Source organism: Rana temporaria, chromosome 9 (genome assembly GCF_905171775.1).
Source record: "Rana temporaria chromosome 9, aRanTem1.1, whole genome shotgun sequence".
NCBI lineage: Eukaryota > Metazoa > Chordata > Amphibia > Anura > Ranidae > Rana > Rana temporaria.
Window position 1 is genome coordinate 156,499,478 of NC_053497.1, and position 19,927 is coordinate 156,519,404.

General features: G+C 42.3%; 1 protein-coding gene across 1 annotated transcript in view; it reads right to left on the minus strand.

Annotated features, from left to right (window-relative positions):
• NR6A1 (nuclear receptor subfamily 6 group A member 1) overlaps positions 1-19,927 on the minus strand; it is a 119,007-nt gene that overhangs the window by 38,893 nt on the left and 60,187 nt on the right. Inside the window, exon 3 of the mRNA XM_040324869.1 lies at positions 2,839-2,894. Within this exon, the coding sequence (XP_040180803.1) occupies positions 2,839-2,894 (56 nt within the window). The remainder of the gene's footprint in view (positions 1-2,838; positions 2,895-19,927) is intronic.

A 19,927-nucleotide genomic window follows, 5' to 3' on the forward strand; every position in this document is an offset into this window, starting at 1 on the left:
TGCCTATTGCTCAGGTGCCCTCATTTTCTCCTGTGAAACCATGAAGTAATGGGAGCAGTGCTGGAGCTGGAGACCGCACTTGAGCTGTGGCATGGTAAGTGTGTTTAGGACAGGTAGTGGGAATTTTTTATCACCTTAATACACAAACTGCATTAAGAAAAGATTTTCAACTTTAAACTAACACTGTGCTTGAAAACAGCTAAAATAGATGGATAGGCGAAAAACAAATCCGCCACAAATACAGATCCCAGAGACCTGCCCTTATTTAGAATAATTTCTTCAAACTCTGTAACCCTTTTCCTAGCAGTGATATGTTTCAAAAAGTGTTAATATGTGCTAGGAAATTACATTCCTGCAAAGATAACGGCACACCATGTGCTTAACAAGCAAATGATTTATTCGGCCCACCAAAGTAATCATATAACCTACATTTACGCTTTGCACAAAACAGTTGTGAGGTAAATTACCAGAAATCAAGGTTGTCTATGGTTTCTTTCAATTGTAATTTCCAAAGCATGAATCATCTATATTTTCTGAATCATGTATAGGATGATAAAAAAATACTGTGCTACTATATCAGTGGGCGACAACAAAAATCAATAAGCCCCTGCACATGACTGATGTTTGGGATAAGGTGACCACGATGACTTAAGCATACCCACAAAATCATGCCTTTATTTCAATCAATATTTAAACAGTATAAACAATATGCAAATGTTAACAATACCCATTGGGGTAATATGCAGAGTACATTAATCAGCACTGCAGCCAATGATTGAAGGTGGTTTTCTGGTGGGTCTGCTTGACAGAAGCTGGAATAATGATCAGCTCCTGTTGAACAGAGGGCTACACACAGATCATGACTGCCAGTCCCTGCTGAAACGGGTGAATTGCGATCCATGTGTACACAGCTTTAAAAATTCAAAACCATGTGACAACATATGAGCATGCCTAAGATTATGAAAGAATTGGGACATACTGGAAGGGAATACAAAAAAAGGGGTGGGTATGGCAAAATTGCACATGACACCGCCTACCTCTACGACACATGACGTGTAGTTAAACTTGGTTAACACTGTTACTAAGGGAAAACTTGGTACTGTATATCAACAAAGTATTAGTCCTAACTAAAATATGGGAAAATTGGTTAAACACTCCAGTAAAGTTGCCGACCCAACTATTTATTACAGGTACTTATATAGCGCCGACAATTTATGCAGTGCTTTACATATATATTGCACATTCACATCAGTCCCTGCCTTCATGGAGCTTCCAATCTAAGGTCATCATAGATGACAAGGGGGCACTCTGTACGTTTGGAGCAGTGGCAGCAGCAGACACATGGATTCTAATGGGGGTTTTTGTTTTTATTGAAACACAGGATTAGAGCCAGAGACTACAAAAAGGATTGGCGGGGGGAGCACTGTGCCCTGGATTATTACCTAAATGTACATAATATAACTGCAAGGCTAATATTTACAGGTAAACTTGATTCAGGGAATATCCGATTGCCTCTGGGGGGATCAGGAAGGAAATTTTCCCCCTGCTGGAGCCAATTAGCAACGCTTTGCTGGGGTTATTTGCCTTCCTCTAGATCCAGGAAGTGGGCAGTCATCAGTATACCATTAGACAAATATCTTATAGCACCAATAACCCTGTTATTGAAAAATATTGAAAGAACGTTCTTTCAATATTCCTTTAGATCCACTTTGGATATACTATTGTATGATTCCCCCCCCCCCCTCTTCATTGGTTGAACTAGATGGACTTGTATCTGTCTTTTTTCAACCAGACTATGTCTTTGGAGTGTGGGAGGAAACCCATGTAGGCAGAGGGAGAAAGGAAAAACATGCAAACTCCAGGTAGGTAGTGCTGTGGTTGAGATTCCTAATATGGATACTTTTCTAACATAGGGGTAATAAGTATTCTGCTCTCTACTGCCCCTACTTGTATAACTGTATAACAGGCAATTTTGATACACCACTTCCATTATTCAGTGGAACCATGGCATCATAATTGCATACTAACCTATATATCATGGGAAGAACTCACATAAAACTTTTTTGGTGCACTCTGAAGGTTTTGGGCGATTGATAGATTTTCTGCCATGATGGTGATACATTTGGGATTAAACATACTTTCTATAATATGACTGCATACTGTGTTAAGGTAACAAAGCAAATATTTACTAAACAACTGTTTAATTCTTGCCTCATCCCCGCTATTTATATACTAGTTATACCACCCCAGCTATGCCGATACAAGTAGGCTATGAGCCGTGGAGTTCCTTTATGCTTTAATGCCTGTTTTGTTCCTGTAAGTACAATCCCTTTCATCTACCTATCAAGTTGGAGAGTGGGACCGCCATTGACTTCATGCATTATTTGATTTCTATGCCCATATTGATGTCTTTCTGGTAAGCAGATCGAAAGCACGGTGGTGTGGTGTGTTTTCGTTGTTTGCACACTTTCGTATCAGCTTTATTGTTGACAATACTCACTTATTTGGACTGCATTATTATTCTTATTTTATTCACTGAAGCGCTGCACTATTGGACTTTATGTATATACTAGTATTGTAATACCTTTTGAGAGCAATGTCTGGAGTGACTTTTTGTATTGAGAACATTTTATTACAACAAAAATGATCCAGAAAAAAAAATTACATTACATTACAGAGGGATTGGCTTACATGTGGAGAAAAAAAAAAACAGAAACAGTGCCTATTTGCTGTATACACTACACACATATGCTGAAAATGTTATACCTACAAAATACTGCCAACAGTGGGGAAGAAAGAAATGATTTGATAGGTTCCCAGCATTGCCCAATGTCTTACCTGTACAGGACCAATGCTTTTGTTTCTTCCACCAGGCATTCCATCTTCTCTAATAGCTGCAAAGGAAGAAAACAGTGTTTTATACTAGCTTATAAAAGGTTTCAAGTTTTACAAACGCTGGATGAGGAAGGAAAGACTGCCATGTAGAAATGTATTTTGTCCTATATTAAAAATGTTGATACTTTCAAATCTTTATAGGTGTCTACGAGAAAATATGTATAGATAGAAAAAAAACAAAATAAATTATGTATATACACACACAGGCACACTACTGTGCAAAATGCTGTAAATTAAGAATGCTTTAAGAAACAGAAAGTAAATGAACAGAGGAGAAATCCAATTCAATATTTGGTATAACCACCTTAAAAACAGCATTAATTCTTCTAGGTACACTTGCACACTTTTTTTTTTCAAAGGGCCCTGGGCAAGTAGGTTGTTCCAAACATCTTGGAGAACTAACCACAGATTTTCTGTAGATATAGGCTGCCTCAAATCCTTCTGTCTCTTCATCTAATCTCAGAAAGACTCAATGTTAAGGTGGTTGTAAACTCAAATAAATATTACTGTCAGCCCCTTTGTTTTATCAACCCACCCTCACAGTGTACATTTGTATAAAACAATGCCTCTAAATACCATCTCTCAGATCTTCTCTGGCCATCACATGACCTCCGGCCGCTCTCCTCCTCTGATCTAAGACCCCTTTCACACTAAAGTGTTTTTTACAGCGATTTAGCGTTAAAAATAGCGCTATTAAAACGCTCATAAAACGCTCTCCATGCATCTCAATGGACCCTTTCACACTGAGTCCTGCAAGCAGCATCTTTGGAGTAGCTTTGGGCGCTAAAAGAAAAAGGCTCCAAAAACGCCCCTCTCCATTGAAATTAATTGAAAGCGCTGTAAAAAAAACGCCTTACCCTTTCACACTGAGGCGTTGCACTGGCGGGGAGTTGCGAAAAGTCCTGCAAGCAGCATCTTTGGAGCAGCTTTTGGGCGCTATAAAAAACGCTCCAAAAACGCCCCTTTCCATTGAAATGAATTGAAAGTGCTGTAAAAACGCCTTACCCTTTCACACTGAGGCACTGCAAAAACGCCCTAAAACATTAGGGTCTTAGTGGTGCTTTACCAGCACATTGGGATTTCAGATGAGGCTTTGCTCCAATAACGCTTGAAAAACGCTCAAATAACGCTCAAAAAATTCCCAAAAAACGCTTGAATAACGCTCAAAAAATGCCCCAGTGTGAAAGGGGCCTAAGGGCTACAGAGGCAGGGGCCAAGATCTCCTCTGAAGTCAGCTGGGACATAATGTGACCACTGTGCTGTTAGCTCAGGCCCTCCCACTGTAGCTCTTAGATCGGAGGAGGAGAGCAGTATTTAAAGGCATTGTTTTATACAAATATGTACAATGTGTAGGATGGCTTGATATAACAGAGGGGCTGACCGTAATCTTTAACATTACAAGCAGCTACTAATAGCGGCAAGAGGGGAGGGGGTGGCTTACACACACACACACACAAGCTGACAGGCAGGGAGGGAGGGAGGGGGAGAGAGGAGAGCAGTGGATGACGGAGGCATGTAAACTGACCGTGTTAATCATGGATCAGGAGCCATGATTACCATGGTCAGCACACTAGGATCCCTTTCACACTTGAGAAGTTTTTCAGGCATTTTAGCTTTGGTTTGCACAAAAGTTATAGCGTCTACATAATAGGAGACAGGTTTATGGCATTTTCCCTATTATTAGTAATAGGGCCGATCTGCAACATTATGGCGGACACTTGACACTATTTTGGGAACAGTGTCAGTTATACAGCGAACAGTGCTATACAAATGCACTGATTACTGTGTAAATTACACTGGCAGAAAAGGGCTTAAACAATAGGGGGTGATAAAGGGGTTAAGCGTGTCCTAGGGAGCAATTCTAACTGTGGGGGGGTGGTCTCACTACAACATGACAGATCACTGCTCCCGATGACAGGAAGCAGTAGATCTCTGTCATGTTGCCAGGCAGAACACGGAAATGCCTTGTTTACAGCAGCTCCGTGTCAAGATCGCGGGCCCCTGGTGGACATAGAGTCCGTGAGACCCACAGGCACTGTCACTGAGTATGCGGCGAGGGCCTGCCGGCGGTGCATGCCCACTAGGCTGCGATTTAAAGGGGGCGTACCTGTATGCCCATTTGCGCAGCCATGCCATTGTGCTGACTGACGTACATAGTCGTGCGCTGGTTGGCAAGTGGTTAATGACATTGACTGGCTGCATGTTTGGGGTTGTTGTCCTACTGCAGAATACATTTGGGGCCAATCACACACCTCTCTGATGGTATAGCAGGATAGATAAGTATCTGTTCACATTTCTCAGCATTGAAGACACCAATGATCCTAACCAAATCTCCAGTTTAATTTGCAAAAATGTACATATGCAAATATTTATGCTGGTTTGAAGCCAAAGGGTAGTGACACCAAATATTAATTTTATTTAAATTTTTTTGCTTACTTTGCATTTTATAAAAATAAACAATTAAAAAATATATATTTGAAAGCATTCTTATCTTACAGCATTTCTTCACATCTGCCTAAAGCGTGTATGTGTTTATATACACATTAGGTTATTAGGTGGAATGGTTTTCCATATCAATGACTACAACATTTTGGTAGGCTAGAGCAGCCCTCACATTTTCCACTCGCCTACTCGCATAATGGTAGCCGTTCTCCCAGCGGTCGCCCAGGGGAAGAGAGAGACGGGATCATCACAGTGTGGATTGACCGCTGTAACAGCTTTCATTCGAATTACCGTCTGCTCACGGTCACACACATTCTCGCCTCCTGACCCAGTGCCAATGATAAGACAGAACACTGGCCCAATGCCAGGACAGGTTCTGCCTGTCACAGGCGCCAGGTCAGGAGGCGAGACTGTGTGTGACCGCGAGCGGACGGCAATTCAAATGAAAGCTGTTACAGCGGGCAATCCCCGCCACCCTTTCTTTCTCTGCACAGGTCACGCTGTAATGATGGGCACAAGTGAGGCTGCATTGGTGGGCACTGGTGATGCTGCAATCATGGGCAAAGGTGAGGCTCCATTGGTGGGCACTGGTCACGCTGCAATGATGGGCACAGGTGAGGCTGTATTGATGGTCACAGGTGAGACTGCATTCATGGACACAGGTGAGGATACATTCATGGGCACAGGTGAGGATGCATTCATGGGCACAGGTGAGGCTGCATTGATGGGCAATGATGGGGCTGTTCTGATGAGCACTGGTGAGGCCCATCAGGGCACTGGTCAGGCTGCATTGATGGACACTGGTCAGGCTGCACTGATGGGCACTGGTCAGGCTGCATTGATAGGCACTGGTCAGGCTGCATTGATGGACACTGGTCAGGCTGCATTGATGGGTACTGGTCAAGCTGCATTGATGGGCACTGGTCAGGCTGCATTGATGGGCACTGGTCAGGCTGCATTGACAGGCAATGATGGGGCTGGTCTGATGAGCACTGGTGAGGCTGCACTGATAAAGTTGTTCTTAAATGTTTTATGCAGAATTAAGTTACAAAAATAAATATTAAGTATAATTTCATTAGATACTTTATGAGGGCATGTTTAGGGTCAGGGCAGGGTAGGGATTGGGTGGGGCAACAGGTGGTGAGTAGCCCTTAAGGCCTGGCTAGTAGTTAAGGACTGGAAATTTTAAGCCCTGGGCTAGAGTTTGGAGATAAAGTCCCAGAGAAAAGGAGAATTTTAAATCCAACTGGTTAAACAAGTTAAGTTGTACACAGGAGTATAAAAAGGCATATAAACAATGAAACCACAAATCTAGTCTACACCATGCCTAGGGCAATATCTGGGCAGCATAGAGATACATTAGTAATTACACTTAATGAACTTCTCAGGTTCCGGCTTTTTTTTTTCATGCAGCCAGTAAGCTGATCCAACACATAAGACAAAAAAAAAAAAAAGACAAAAAAAAAAGTGGGACCCAGTATTGTTAGAATACACTGGTCAAATGTTTTCCAGCTTGTTTCCAACGATTGACTTCTGTCAGACAGGGTTAGCCCCACACACCGATCAAAATGTGTTTGGTCCCTGCTGAACTGCCTGAATTTAGATCCATGTATGGCCAGCTTTAGAAAGATTAGAGAAAGTTTATTTTCCATATGGAAACTAGAACAATCACTTTACTGCACACTGGCCACAACACTGCAAGGGAGCAATGCTGCATTGTGTAAACCGTCCTGTTTTTCATCCAGAGTTTACCATTCTTCCAGAAATCACTATTTCACATTAAATTGTTCCCAGTGGCGTATTTGCCACAGGACCACTATTTATGGGCGGCAAGAGAGGTGCTCCCTCTCGCTGCTTCCAGGTCGTTTCCCCTGCTTCCCAGAGAGAGATTGGCAGCGGAAACATTTTGATCCCATGATGCACAGGAAATCGAGTGAGGGCAAGACGGCCCCCGTCAAATGTTTGCCCTCTGTCCATAAATGACCTTTTATTGCATTTAAGTGTAAATGTGAGATCCAAGGCCTTTTTGACCCCAGATCTCCAATTAAAGAGGCCTTGTCTTGTTTATATACTGTATATTACAAGGGATGTTTACAAAGTGATTTTTTTTTTTTTAAAGACATTGCTTCTCCAGGCTCCTTCCAGCTTGCGCGCAGACGCATACGCAATTCGTGTCCACATATGTAAATGGTGTTTAGACCACACATGTGTGGTATCTAGTGCAATAATTCTAGTACTAGATCTCCTCTAACTCTAAACAGGTAATCTGTAGAAATGTTTAAAGTGTCGCCTATGGAGATTTTTAAGTTCCGTAGTTTGACGCCATTCCACGAGCCTGCGTAATTTTAAAGAATGACATGTTGGGTATAAATTTACTCAGTGTAACATCATCTTTCACATTATAGAAAACAATTGGGCTAACTTTATGGTTTTCTTATTTTATTCCCTAGGGTCTCTGCGAAAACATATCTATCTATCTATCTATCTATCTATCTATCTATCTATCTATCTATCTATCTATCTATCTATCTATCTATCTATCTATCTATCTATCTATCTATCTATCATGTTTGGTTGGGGGATCCAAGTCATTTTCTAACAAAAAACACTGGTTTTAACTTGTAAAAAACAAATGGCTTTAAGTAGTTAAGGATCACAAGCATCTAATATTGTGTTTTGGCCTTGTCCCTTGCATGATCAAAAGATTCTCAGAAATTTTGAAGGTCCCAGGCTGAACAGGCCAATTTCCGATCCAGGGATAGCCACCCTAACACTGCACTCTTCACATTTTGAGCACAGAAGCCTTCCTAGGAGAAACCAGATGTTGACACTGTCTTTGATCTTTGCATTTGGCTTCATTTGCTGCTGAACGGGAAGCTCCCAGCTTTGTAGCCGTCTCGCTTATATGCATTTTTTCTTTTAATTTTTAATATATACACTTTTGTTTTTAGAGGGTGTAATGAACACTCTTGGGACATTATGAGATTATAAATAAGAGGAGAGGAGGTGAAGGTTAAGCTTGCAATATCACACTGACGAACAGAATGTTGGACATTGCTGATATTTACCCAATACACAAACTGTACAGACGGGTTCCAGTGCATTTGGCAAGAAACGCAACAGATGTTTCATGCAGTATCTGGGATGCAGTCCCCCCTCCCCAAAGTTACTGGAATCAGCTTGCACAGTCCACTGAATTCAGGATACACTTTAATCATGTCTCAACCTTTATTTTTAGCCCCCTGCAGATAAGACAGCAAGCACACACATCAAACAGACTTTCGCCTATTGAAAAAAAAAAAACCTTACTTTGCCTTAAGCATCCAACAACATGGGTGTTATCTCTTTATCCAGACAGAGGTACTTTACAAAATTGTGGTGCTTTTAAAATAAATGTTACCCCAGCGACTTATTGATAACCCTTTTCAACTTCTATCATGATCAGTTCATTGTTGGAATAGTTCAGATAAAACGGAGATAACACATTGATCCTGATTAACCATTGACACACTGAAGACCTGCATTTACCAAGAGCAGAGTCCACCCAAACAGGTCCTTCTAGTGCCCAGTCTTTGTTTGGTATCTGATTCAATCTCAGAGCTGTTTATCTCTTCACTTGCCCTGAAGGCTTGAGGAATGTTGATACAAAATAGTAATTGTACTTACTGTAAAACAGAGTCATTGTACACTTCAAATCACCATTCCTTCTCCACATAATGTTGTGGTCCAAAGAAGTTTGCTCTATTGTGATGTGCACTGCAATACATTACCATAAAATGTGCAATCAGCTGAGTGGAGCGTGCATCACCCTTGTAAATAAATTGGCTTCCAAAAATATCTACTTTCAGGCCCCGTACAGACGACCGAACATGTCTGCTGAAACTGGTCCGCGGACCAGTTTCAGCAGACATGTTCGGTCGTGTGTAGGCCCGAGCGGGCAGGATTCCAGCAAACATTTGCCCGCCGGGCCTTTTCCCAGTGGGCAAATATTTCTGGACTTGTTTTAAAACAACCCGCTGAAATCCTGCCCGCTCGGACATGTTCGGTCGTCTGTACAGACCTACCGTACATGTCCGAGCGCCCGCCATCCCTCGCATGCGTCGAATGACTTTGACGCATGCGTGGAAGCATTTAACTGGCAGAGCCGCCCACGTCGCCGCGTCATCGTCGCGGCGACGGCGCGGACACGCCCCGCGTATTGTTTACGCGCGGATTTCTGTATGATGGTGAGTACAGCCACCATACAGAAATCCCCGGGCATACATGTATGATGAAAACGGTCCGGCAGACCGGTTTCATCGTACATGTATGCTCGTCTGTACGCGGCCTCAGTGGTAGAAGTCTGAACACACCCATTTGTCAGAGGTTCAAGACTGTATCTTAAGGCCCATACAAACGATCAGAAAATCGGATGAAAAATAACGGTCATCTGATCGTTCGTACACAGCTTTTGTTCAAAATTATCTGAAGGGGCAAACACAAAAAAAAATTCTCATATCGTACGATTTTTGTTTAAATCAATATAGTTTTGGTCCACAAATACAACACAACACAACACAAATGCAACACAATAGCATGAAAAACAAACATTTTTTTTTTTTAAGATATTTTTATTAGGTTTAAGACAAACAAACTGTTTCTTATTTGATTTTGCTGTGAATGCCTATTGTGTGAGTCAGTAGATGAAAACATTCTCAAGGTGAAACTATCTCCTAATCACCACTTGTTATCATACTTCCAACCACTAAAGCCCTGTACACACGGACCGAATATCCAGCGGTATTGGCTGGTTCAATAGAAACTGTCCGACATTCAGGCCAAGTGTACAGCAGTTGGTCCGGCTTCTGTCAAAGGGGCAACACAGAAAATTGTCTGCTGAGAGCGCTGACCAGTGTGTTCTTGGGGGGGGGGGGGTTCAAATCACAATATCTCAGCAGGGAAATTGCTGTACCAACATTGGATTGTTAGTACATGATCTCACAAACTCAGTTGAAAGAAAGAAAAAAAAAAACAGTGTGTAGTAGGCTTTACTTTCCCAGAAGGTTCATGAGTTTCTGGGACTGTTTAGGTTCTGAGGTCATACCAGGGCTGCATTTAATGATCATGTTGCCCATTAAAGAAACCCTTGCACCAACTTAAAAATTTGCAGTCAAAAGCAGAGAAAGATCAATTCTTGAATTTGCCAGTAGGACTAGCCTCCATGTGGCATACTTAGTAATATCCAATTTTTGCTTATAAGAAAAGAATAATATGGCCAATATATTACAGGCATACCCCACTTTTAAGTACACAATGAGGTTTATTTACTATCGCTGGAAAGTGCAAAATCAGGCTCACTTCTGCATAGAAACCAATGAGCTTCCAGGTTTTGTTACCGGGCTTAACTGAACAAGCTGGGGTTAGAAGCTCATTGGTTTCTATATAGAAGTGAGCCTGATTTTACATTTTCCAGTGATAGTAAATAACCCCCATTGTGTACTTAAAAGTGGGGTATGTCTGTATACAGTTGGGTCTTACAATGTCATGGAGTCTGTCAGGATGTGGATTGCTCCAATAAAACACACAAATGTGCAACAACAAGATCTATTTACAACGGCTGCTTTTAGAACTAAACCCATTGATTTGTTTACCAAAATGGGGATATTCAAGGCATGCCATGAATGATTGCTGTCAAGGCTGGTTGTGTTCTCAAGTGAACTGTCAAGCCACCATGGTAACTGCAGACTAAAATGGCAGCTTCCTTGGCTTTAAATGATAGGAGGAATTAGGTCCCCTTTAATTTAAGATCATGAATGTCGACACTTCTTTCACAACATACTTTTTTTTATCATTAAAAACAAAATTTGTTATTCAATGCAGCACAGTGTATATTATACAAAACCCTAAGGCACCTTTCACACTATCGTGACTTTAAAGTCATGCGATTTGTGCCGCGATTTCAGGGAATGCCTGTGTAACTTGCATCAAAGACGGACTAAAGTAGTGCAGGGACTACTTTGAAGTCATACTAATATGAATGGTTGTCATTGGTAATCATGGGAAACGACGTGTCATACGACTTTGCAGTCCCAAGTCGCAGGACAAGTCGTACAAGTGTAAAAGGGGCCTTAATGGATCCGAAGTCCACCAAAATACATTGCAGATAAAGAGGAGATGGCTGTTTATTACTGGAGCCACCAAGTCAGGAGGCAAGCCTAAATTCACCTAATGGTTCAATATGGCATGCCTGCTGTCCAGGTCTAGTGATATTGGCAACCCAAATTTAAAGTTAAAGTTATTGTGGTGTTTAAATACGGACCATTTAGTCTGACATGAATTAAGATTTAGTCATAAAACTGTTTCTGTAATAAAAAATATATGTGTGCAAGAAGCTGGATATTAAGGCCCATACAAACTGATAGGCACAGTCAAATAGGCATAGTCAAATGGTGCTCAACAATTGTCCAATGAACTTCTTGCCATTATAGCAAAAAAAAACGAAATGTTCTCTAAATAGATGTAAATTCAAAATCGCTATTTCTGAGAATTTAAAATAACGCCTTTAATATGAGATTATTACATCGGTCTTTTATTTTAATTTTTTTTAGGTGTGAGAATGAACCGGCTACAGATGGTGCGATTTTCTTTCCTACAACACAGTCAATCCCTCCCGCAGAGCTTTTGTGTACTCATGGCAGGGGTGTGGGGAGCACCCCTGTTAGGAGAACAAACAATGATCATTGTCAGTGGCTATAGCTGCTTGCAATAATTGCATAACAAATAATGCTGGTTGTACCTAAGTCGATCAATGGATTGATTTGGGAACAATCAGCCTGCCCATAGGTTGAAGCATGGCTGTCCCTGCTGAACTGGACAAAATTCGAACCATCTATGGTCTGCTTTACACAATAGTTCCACAAGTGCCATCCCAACCACTTCTCACGTTTCTGGTAGTGTGCTTGGAGCTTCACTTACCTGACAATATTCTATAAAATTATTTCCAGTACATGCCCAAAATTTTATTCTAGACCTTTAAAGCAATGCCGCTGTGGTTGAATGCCACCTATAGTAGAGAAAATAGACTACACCAGCCTAAAAACACGTACCAAAAAAGTTGCAACAAGGCCATGTTCCTATAGCGGCACACAGAAAAGAGGAGGAGCCAAAAGTGTCGGTGTGGGACCACAGAAGAGATGGTTCCAGGTCTCTCTGTGCAATAACATTGCACAGAGCAGGCAAGTATACCATGTTTATTATTTTAATTTTAAAAAAATTGAGCCTTTTAAAGTTTTTTTTTTTGTTAGGAATGCATTCAACTTTTATCTTCTTTTTTTAAATGATTGCCTTTCCCGGTTCTTGAGATATATGTTTTGTTTTTCTTTGAATGTCTTTGAATAGGCAAAGAATGGCAGAAAAAACTCAAATGAAAGACACAGACTAATGCTAGAGATGCCATTCTTAGGAAGTGATGGGTTAACTACACTATATTGATCTCTTAACTTTTTGGAAAAACATTTATTTCTATATTCCATCAAAAGATCTATTGGTAAATATTGATAACAACTCAATATTGCGCCACATGGATTTTATTGGTTGCGCTACATGGACTTGTGTCTTTTCTCAACCAGACTAACTATGGATGTGGAGAGGCAATAATAATTGGGCAGGCCTGCCAATATAATTACAAGTCGCCCCTGCAGAGCCACAGGGAAATGCTTTTTTTTGTTTACACCTTCGGTCATTGACACACTTTTTGACATAGACAATCTATGCTGCTTAACCACTTGACAACTGGGCACTTAAACCCACTTAATAACCAGACCAATTTTCAGCTTTCGGTGCTCTCACATTTTGAATGACAATAACTCAGACATACAACACTGTAACCAAATGAAATTTTTGTCCTTTTTTTCCCACAAATAGAGCTTTCTTTTGGTGGTATTTGATCACCTCTGCGGTTTTTATTTTTTTCGCTATAAATGAAAAAAGAACGAAAATTTTGTAAAAAAATGAATTTTTCTTCATTTCTATTAATTTTTTTTGCAAAAAATGAATTTTTCTTCATAAATTTGGCCTAAAATGTATACTGCTACATATCTTTGGTTAAAAAAAAAAATTTGGATATTATTTAGTCTGGGTGAAAGTTATAGGGTCTACAAGCTATGGTACCAATTACTGTAAATTGATCAATTTGATCACACCTGAAGTACTGATGGCCTCTCTCATTTCTTGAGACTCTAACATGCCAGAAAAGTACAAATACCCCCCAAATGACCCCTTTTTGGAAATAAGACATTCCAAGGTATTTAGAAAGAGGCATGGGGAGTTTTTAGAAGTTGTAATTTTTTCCCACAATTCTTTGCAAAATCAAGATTTATTTTTTTTTCACAAAATGTTCATATTCGCAGGTTATTTCTCACACACAGCATATGCATACCACTAATTACACCCCAAAACACATTCTGCTATTCCTCCCGAGTATGCCAATACCAAATGTGTGAGACTTTTACATAGCGTGGCCACATACAGAGGCCCAACATGCAGGGAGCACCATCAGGCGTTCTAAAGCACCCAGACCAATTCTGACATTCCTCTCAAACATGGAAAAATCATAATTTATTTGCTAGAAAATTACATAGAAACCCAAAACATTATATATGCTTTTTTAGCAAAAACCCTAGACAATACAATGGCGGTCGTTGCAACTTTTTATCGCGCACGTTATTTTCGCAGCAATTGTTCGAATGCGTTTTTTTGGAAATAAAACGGTTTTGTGCTTTTAAAAAAAAAAAAACATTAAAGTTAGCCCAATGTTTTTGCATAATATGAAAGATGAAGTTACGCCGAGTCAATAGATACCCAACATGTCACCCTTCAAAATTGCACACGCTTGGTATTGCAGAGTATTGGTGCGGGGGTATTGCAGAGTATTGGTGCGGGGTATTGCAGAGTATGGTGCGGGGGTATTGCAGAGTATGGTGCGGGGGTATTGCAGAGTATTGGTGCGGGGGGTATTGCAGAGTAATTGCGCTGGGGTATTGCAGAGTATTGCCGGGGAGTAATGCAGAGTATTGCCGGGGAGTAATGCAGAGTATTGCGCAGGGGGGTATGCAGAGTATTGCGCAGGGGGGTATGCAGAGTATTGGTGCGGGGGTATTGCAGAGTATTGGTGCGGGGGTATTGCAGAGTATTGGTGCGGGGGTATTGCAGAGTATTGGTGTTGGGGTATTGCAGAGTATTGGTGCGGGGGTATTGCAGAGTATTGGTGCGTGGGTATTGCAGAGTATTGGTGCGGGGGTATTGCAGAGTATTGGTGCGTGGGTATTGCAGAGTATTGGTGCGGGGGGTATTGCAGAGTAATTGCGCAGGGGTATTGCAGAGTAATTGCGCTGGGGTATTGCAGAGTATTGCCGGGGAGTAATGCAGAGTATTGATGGGGAGTAATGCAGAGTATTGCGCAGGGGGGTATGCAGAGTATTGCGCAGGGGGGTATGCAGAGTATTGCGCAGGGGGGGGGTATGCAGAGTATTGCGCAGGGGGTGGTATGCAGAGTATTGCGCAGGGGGGGTATGCAGAGTATTGCGCAGGGGGGGTATGCAGAGTATTTCGCAGGGGGTATGCAGAGTATTTCGCAGGGGGGTATGCAGAGTATTGCACAGGGGGGTATGCAGAGTATTGCCGGGGGTATGCAGAGTATTGCGCAGGGGGGTATGCAGAGTATTGTGCAGGGGGGGTATTGCAGAGTATTGTAGGGGGTAATGCACAGTATTGCAGGGGGTTTCAGGGATGGCTGAGCAGGGATGGATGGATCTGTGACTGCAATAGTCACAGATCCATCCACAGCGCTGCTGACACCCGCGCTCCCCCCTCTCACACTGTTCCGCTCGGTACAGAGAGAGGAGGGAGGAACCGGCGTCTTCAAAAGACGCCGGTTTGTTTACATGTGATCGCTCCGTCATTGGACGGCGCGATCACATGGTAAAAGACCACTGTTATTGGTCAATTACCTTGATCTGTGTAGCGCCGGGTCTCATAGACACTTGGCGGTAGTTGGTAGGATATGTCTCTTCTTGCAGCAGGTGCGGAAGGGGGAGCAGGAGCCCTATTGTTCTTGTGCAATTGCACCAATTTCACTTTCAGGGCTCATTCACACCTAACGCAGTGGCATGTTTTTTCCTGTGACACAGATAGAGCAGTATATTGATTGCAGTGGGCTCTCCTACACGTGGCAAAGTAGCTCATGGGACAATCTGGCATGGTGCTAGTTGCATGTTTTTTTTACTGTGCATTTTGCTGCGTTTGTCGCTCGTTTTTTCAAGTGGCAAAATGGGTTTCTGCGTTTGGTGTGCCATGAACAATTAATGGCACTGACAGCGCAGCTAGTTAATTTTAGGTGTATAAAAAGATGGCCATGCACTATACAATCTGATTGTACAATCTCTGTACAATCTTTAGATTTACCAAAATTATAGAATAAGGAGGAGACACAATCTACCCAATCACTCTGGACACATCAGGGGTGTCAAAACCCACAACCCCAGAGAGTTTAGCATGCGGACATAGCAGCTGTGGCCACCTACATTTACAAGCCAGGCAAATTCACGCATGAAGAGAAGTCGGGGATGCTGTGCAAACATGGTTGATGGGTGAAAGATGCGTGTTAATGAGGTCAGCTGGTAAACTCCCTCCTGTGCCTTACCGAGTTCTCTGTCCCAAATCTATATACCAGGAAGTCTCTGAAGCTTTCTAAGAAATAAAGCTACATTGTTCTAAAAATCAAAAATTTTCTGCAACATTTACATTAAGAGTATAGTGGTACATAGGGGAGCTGGAATTTAGAAAAAAGAAAGGGTGAACTTATTTTTCACATGATATTTCATATGATACATTTTCTCAGTTTTACATGTCAATTATTAATAAAATATGGGTTTATGAGATTTGCAAATCATTGCATTCTGTTTTATGTAGATTTTACACAGCATCCCAAATTGTGCTTGTATAATACTAGATATTTTGTTTAGAGTCAACCTTTGATTCACCACTAGGTGGCGTTCTCATACTATCAAAATATATAGTTTGTCTGTGGATTTAAGATGCATAGCTTTGAATACGGGCAACCTTGACCGTAGGCAGTCTGGATTTTGGAATTGACAACTTGCTATGTGTCCACTGACAAACATATGTGTTTGTATATTAGGTACTTTCATTTAAATAACCTTAAAACAAATCTCTCTCTCTCTGTATTAAAAAGCTAAAATATAATTAAAGGATCACTAAAGGAAAAACATTTTTTTGCTGAAATGACTGTTTACAGGGTATAGAGACATAAAAGTTAACTGATTCCTTTTAAAAATGATTAAACTTAGATTAAATTCAATCATATAATGTGCCTGTAGTTTCACTTTAGTTTTTAAACTGATTTCATGTTTATGTGAAGTAAAGAGACCCACAGAACAAAAACAAATCCAGGGCAGTGTTTTGTTTTTAAAATTAATCTGATTGGTTCTGTTAAGTTTTAGACACACAGTAATGACAGCTCAGACCACCGTGAAAAGCTCCCAGTATGATGGTTATAAGGAGCCAGACAACCAGGAAGTGTGGAGATCAGAGCAGTTTTACAGCTACTTCAAAGCAAAAACGAGCAATGAGGACATGAAACCAGTACTGCAGTAAGGTAAAGGAAGCTATTTAGCTAAAAAAAAAATCCTTTAGTGACCCTTTAAGCCTTTCATATAATTTTTCATGTTTTTTCTAGTCTGCAATTAGAGGATTGAAGCATGTGGCATACTATTTTATTCAGATGACTTTTATGACCCGCCGTGTATGTTCATCTAAAAAGAATTATGCGAGTTTACTCCTACCTTGAACTCTTTTTCACAAGTACTATTTTCCAAATACATTATACAGAAATTTCCCAGCCTTTTGGAACCTTCTTAAATTAGCATGCTCAATATACTGCATTTCTTGCCCTGGACAAGAACAGATTAGAATGTACACTCAAATCTCATACCACCTATTTTTAAAAGCATTTTTCCTGAAGTGGAGATCCTGAGTAGCAAAGGTTTTAACTATGCCGACAAAATTTTTTAAGTGTATGCCTGTGGGCTAGAGACTAATGCCCTGTGCACACTATAGGTTAGTCTGATGAAAACGGTCTGATGGATTTTTCCATCAGTTATCCGATGAAGCTGACTGATGATCAGTCGTGCCTACACACCATCAGTTAAAAAAACAATCGTGTCAGAACGTGGTGACGTAAAACACAGCGACATGCTGAAAAAAGTTCAATGCTTCCAAGCATGCGTCGACTTGATTCTGAGCATGCATGGATTTTTAACCGATGGACGTACCCACAGACGATCATTTTTTTCTATAGGTTTTTTATCCATCAGATAATTTTAAAACAAGTTCCTATTTTTTTAACCTATGGATAGATAACCGATGGGGCCCACACACGATCGTTTTGGTCTGATGAAAACGGTCCATCAGACCGTTTTCATCAGACTAACCTATCGTGTGTACACAGCATAAGGGTTGCACTTGCACGTGGTACTAATGTACAAACATCAGGGGCCAGATTCACGTAGGAGAGCGTATATATCCGCGGGCGTAGCATATCCTATTTACGCTACGCCTCCGCAACTTAGACAGGCAAGTGCTGTATTCACAAAGCACTTGCTCCGTAAGTTGTTGCGGCGGCGTAGTGTAAATTGTCCGGCATAAGCCAGCGTAATTCAAATGTGGAAGAGGTGGGCGTGTTTTATTAAAATGATCCGTGACCCCATGCAAATAAAGCGCCGATCGTACGGCGCATGCGCGCGCATGCCCGGATTTACTCCCTTTGCCGCCCCAAGGCCAGGTTTTTCGTCAGGACACTGAGAAGCGGGGGTTGTTGCTGCCAAAAATGACATTGAGCATTGGGGGGTGCTGCTGCCGAAAATGACAAAATGACATTGAGAACACCGGGAGGGGGGTTGCTGCTGCCAAGAACTATCTCACCTCCTTTTACCTCTGTTTTTTCTCCTCTCACCATCCGCATGACAGGGGGGAACTCCCGATATGAAAGTAAAAGTGTCCTCTCCTCTCAGCTGCAGTGCCGCCCCTGCACCCACTGCCGCCCCGAGGCCTGGCCTTGTTGGCCTTGTCTGGAATCCGGCCCTGTGCGCGCGCATGCTCAGTATCACGTCGAATTTACTCCCTAAGATACGCCGGCTCAATGCCTGTGATGTGAACGTAACCTACGCACATTCCCATTCATGTACGACTTACGTAAACGACGTAAAAAGATACGCTTGTTCCGACGTCCATACTTTGCATTGGCTGCGCCTCATATAGCAGGTGTAACTTTACGCCGGACGTAAGCCTAACGTAAACGGGGTAGCGGGCGCAAGTACGTTCGTGAATCGGCGTATCTAGCTAATTTACATATTCGACGCGTAAATCTATGGAATCGCCCCTAGCGGCCAGCGTAAATATGCACCCCAAGATACGACGGCGTATCTTGGCAACCGTGACGCATATCTGATTCTATGAATCAGGCGCACAGATACGACGGCACAGATTCGGACTTACGACGGCGTACGTGGAGATACGCCGTCGTAAGTCCTTTGAGAATCTGGCCCCAGATTCCTGCCAGAAAATTCCTGCATAAAGGCCACGGGGCTGGCTAGTATAGTAAGTGCGCATATTCACGCATACATGCATGTAAAAATCCTAATCCATACCAGGCCCCTTGGATCTGTATGGATTTTGAGGGGAACCCCCACACACGTGCCCTTAACATGGGGGGGGTTGCCCCTAGCTGATGATGTCACAAGAGGGTGGTGACCCCGCCCAGATGGCGGAGCTGTCAGACAACAGGAGCCTTCGAGACAATCAGACCTTTTTTTTACGTTAACCCATGAACCAATGGTCTCCTATAGTAGGGTGACCAGACATCCCCGGTTTCCAGGGACAGTCCCCGGATTGAGGACACTGTCCTCGGACCAAGTCTGTCCCCGGTTTTGTCCCTGGATTGGATTTGAGCAGGAGCTGGGGCAATATCAAAGTCAGTGCAGAATAAAAAAAATAATAATCTGAATTACACGCCCCCGCTCCACCACTCCTACCAGCTTAGGGGGGGTGTATTTGTTCCATTATCTGTGCCCCTTTCTGATGATCATGTGCTGGTTGGAGCAGAGGGGCTATTTCTTCAGTTTCGGGTGCATTCCCATTCAGCTCCACTCGCATGCCTTGCCTTGGCTCAAGTTCCGGCCAGCCGCCTGCCTAACTCCTTGCCTTCCATGTGGAGTGATGTTCCACCGCTCCCCACCCAGTAGTAGCCGGGGCCCGGAAAGTGAGACTTGAGAGAGGCAAAGAGAGGAACCTGAGCTCAGCTGAGTCCAGCAGCAGGAACAGAGGGAAAGCAAATCCGATCTTTGGGCTGCCACCGGTGTCCACCGGTACCCACTGACCGTTATGTACACAGGCAGAGCGGTGGTCTGCCTATGTAAACAAGGCAGATCGCCATTCTGTCAGTATGGAAGACATTGATCCTGTGTTCCTGCAAAGCAGGTACAGGGATCTATGCCTTCCCTTAGTAAAAGCACCACCCCCCCCCCACAGTAAGGAA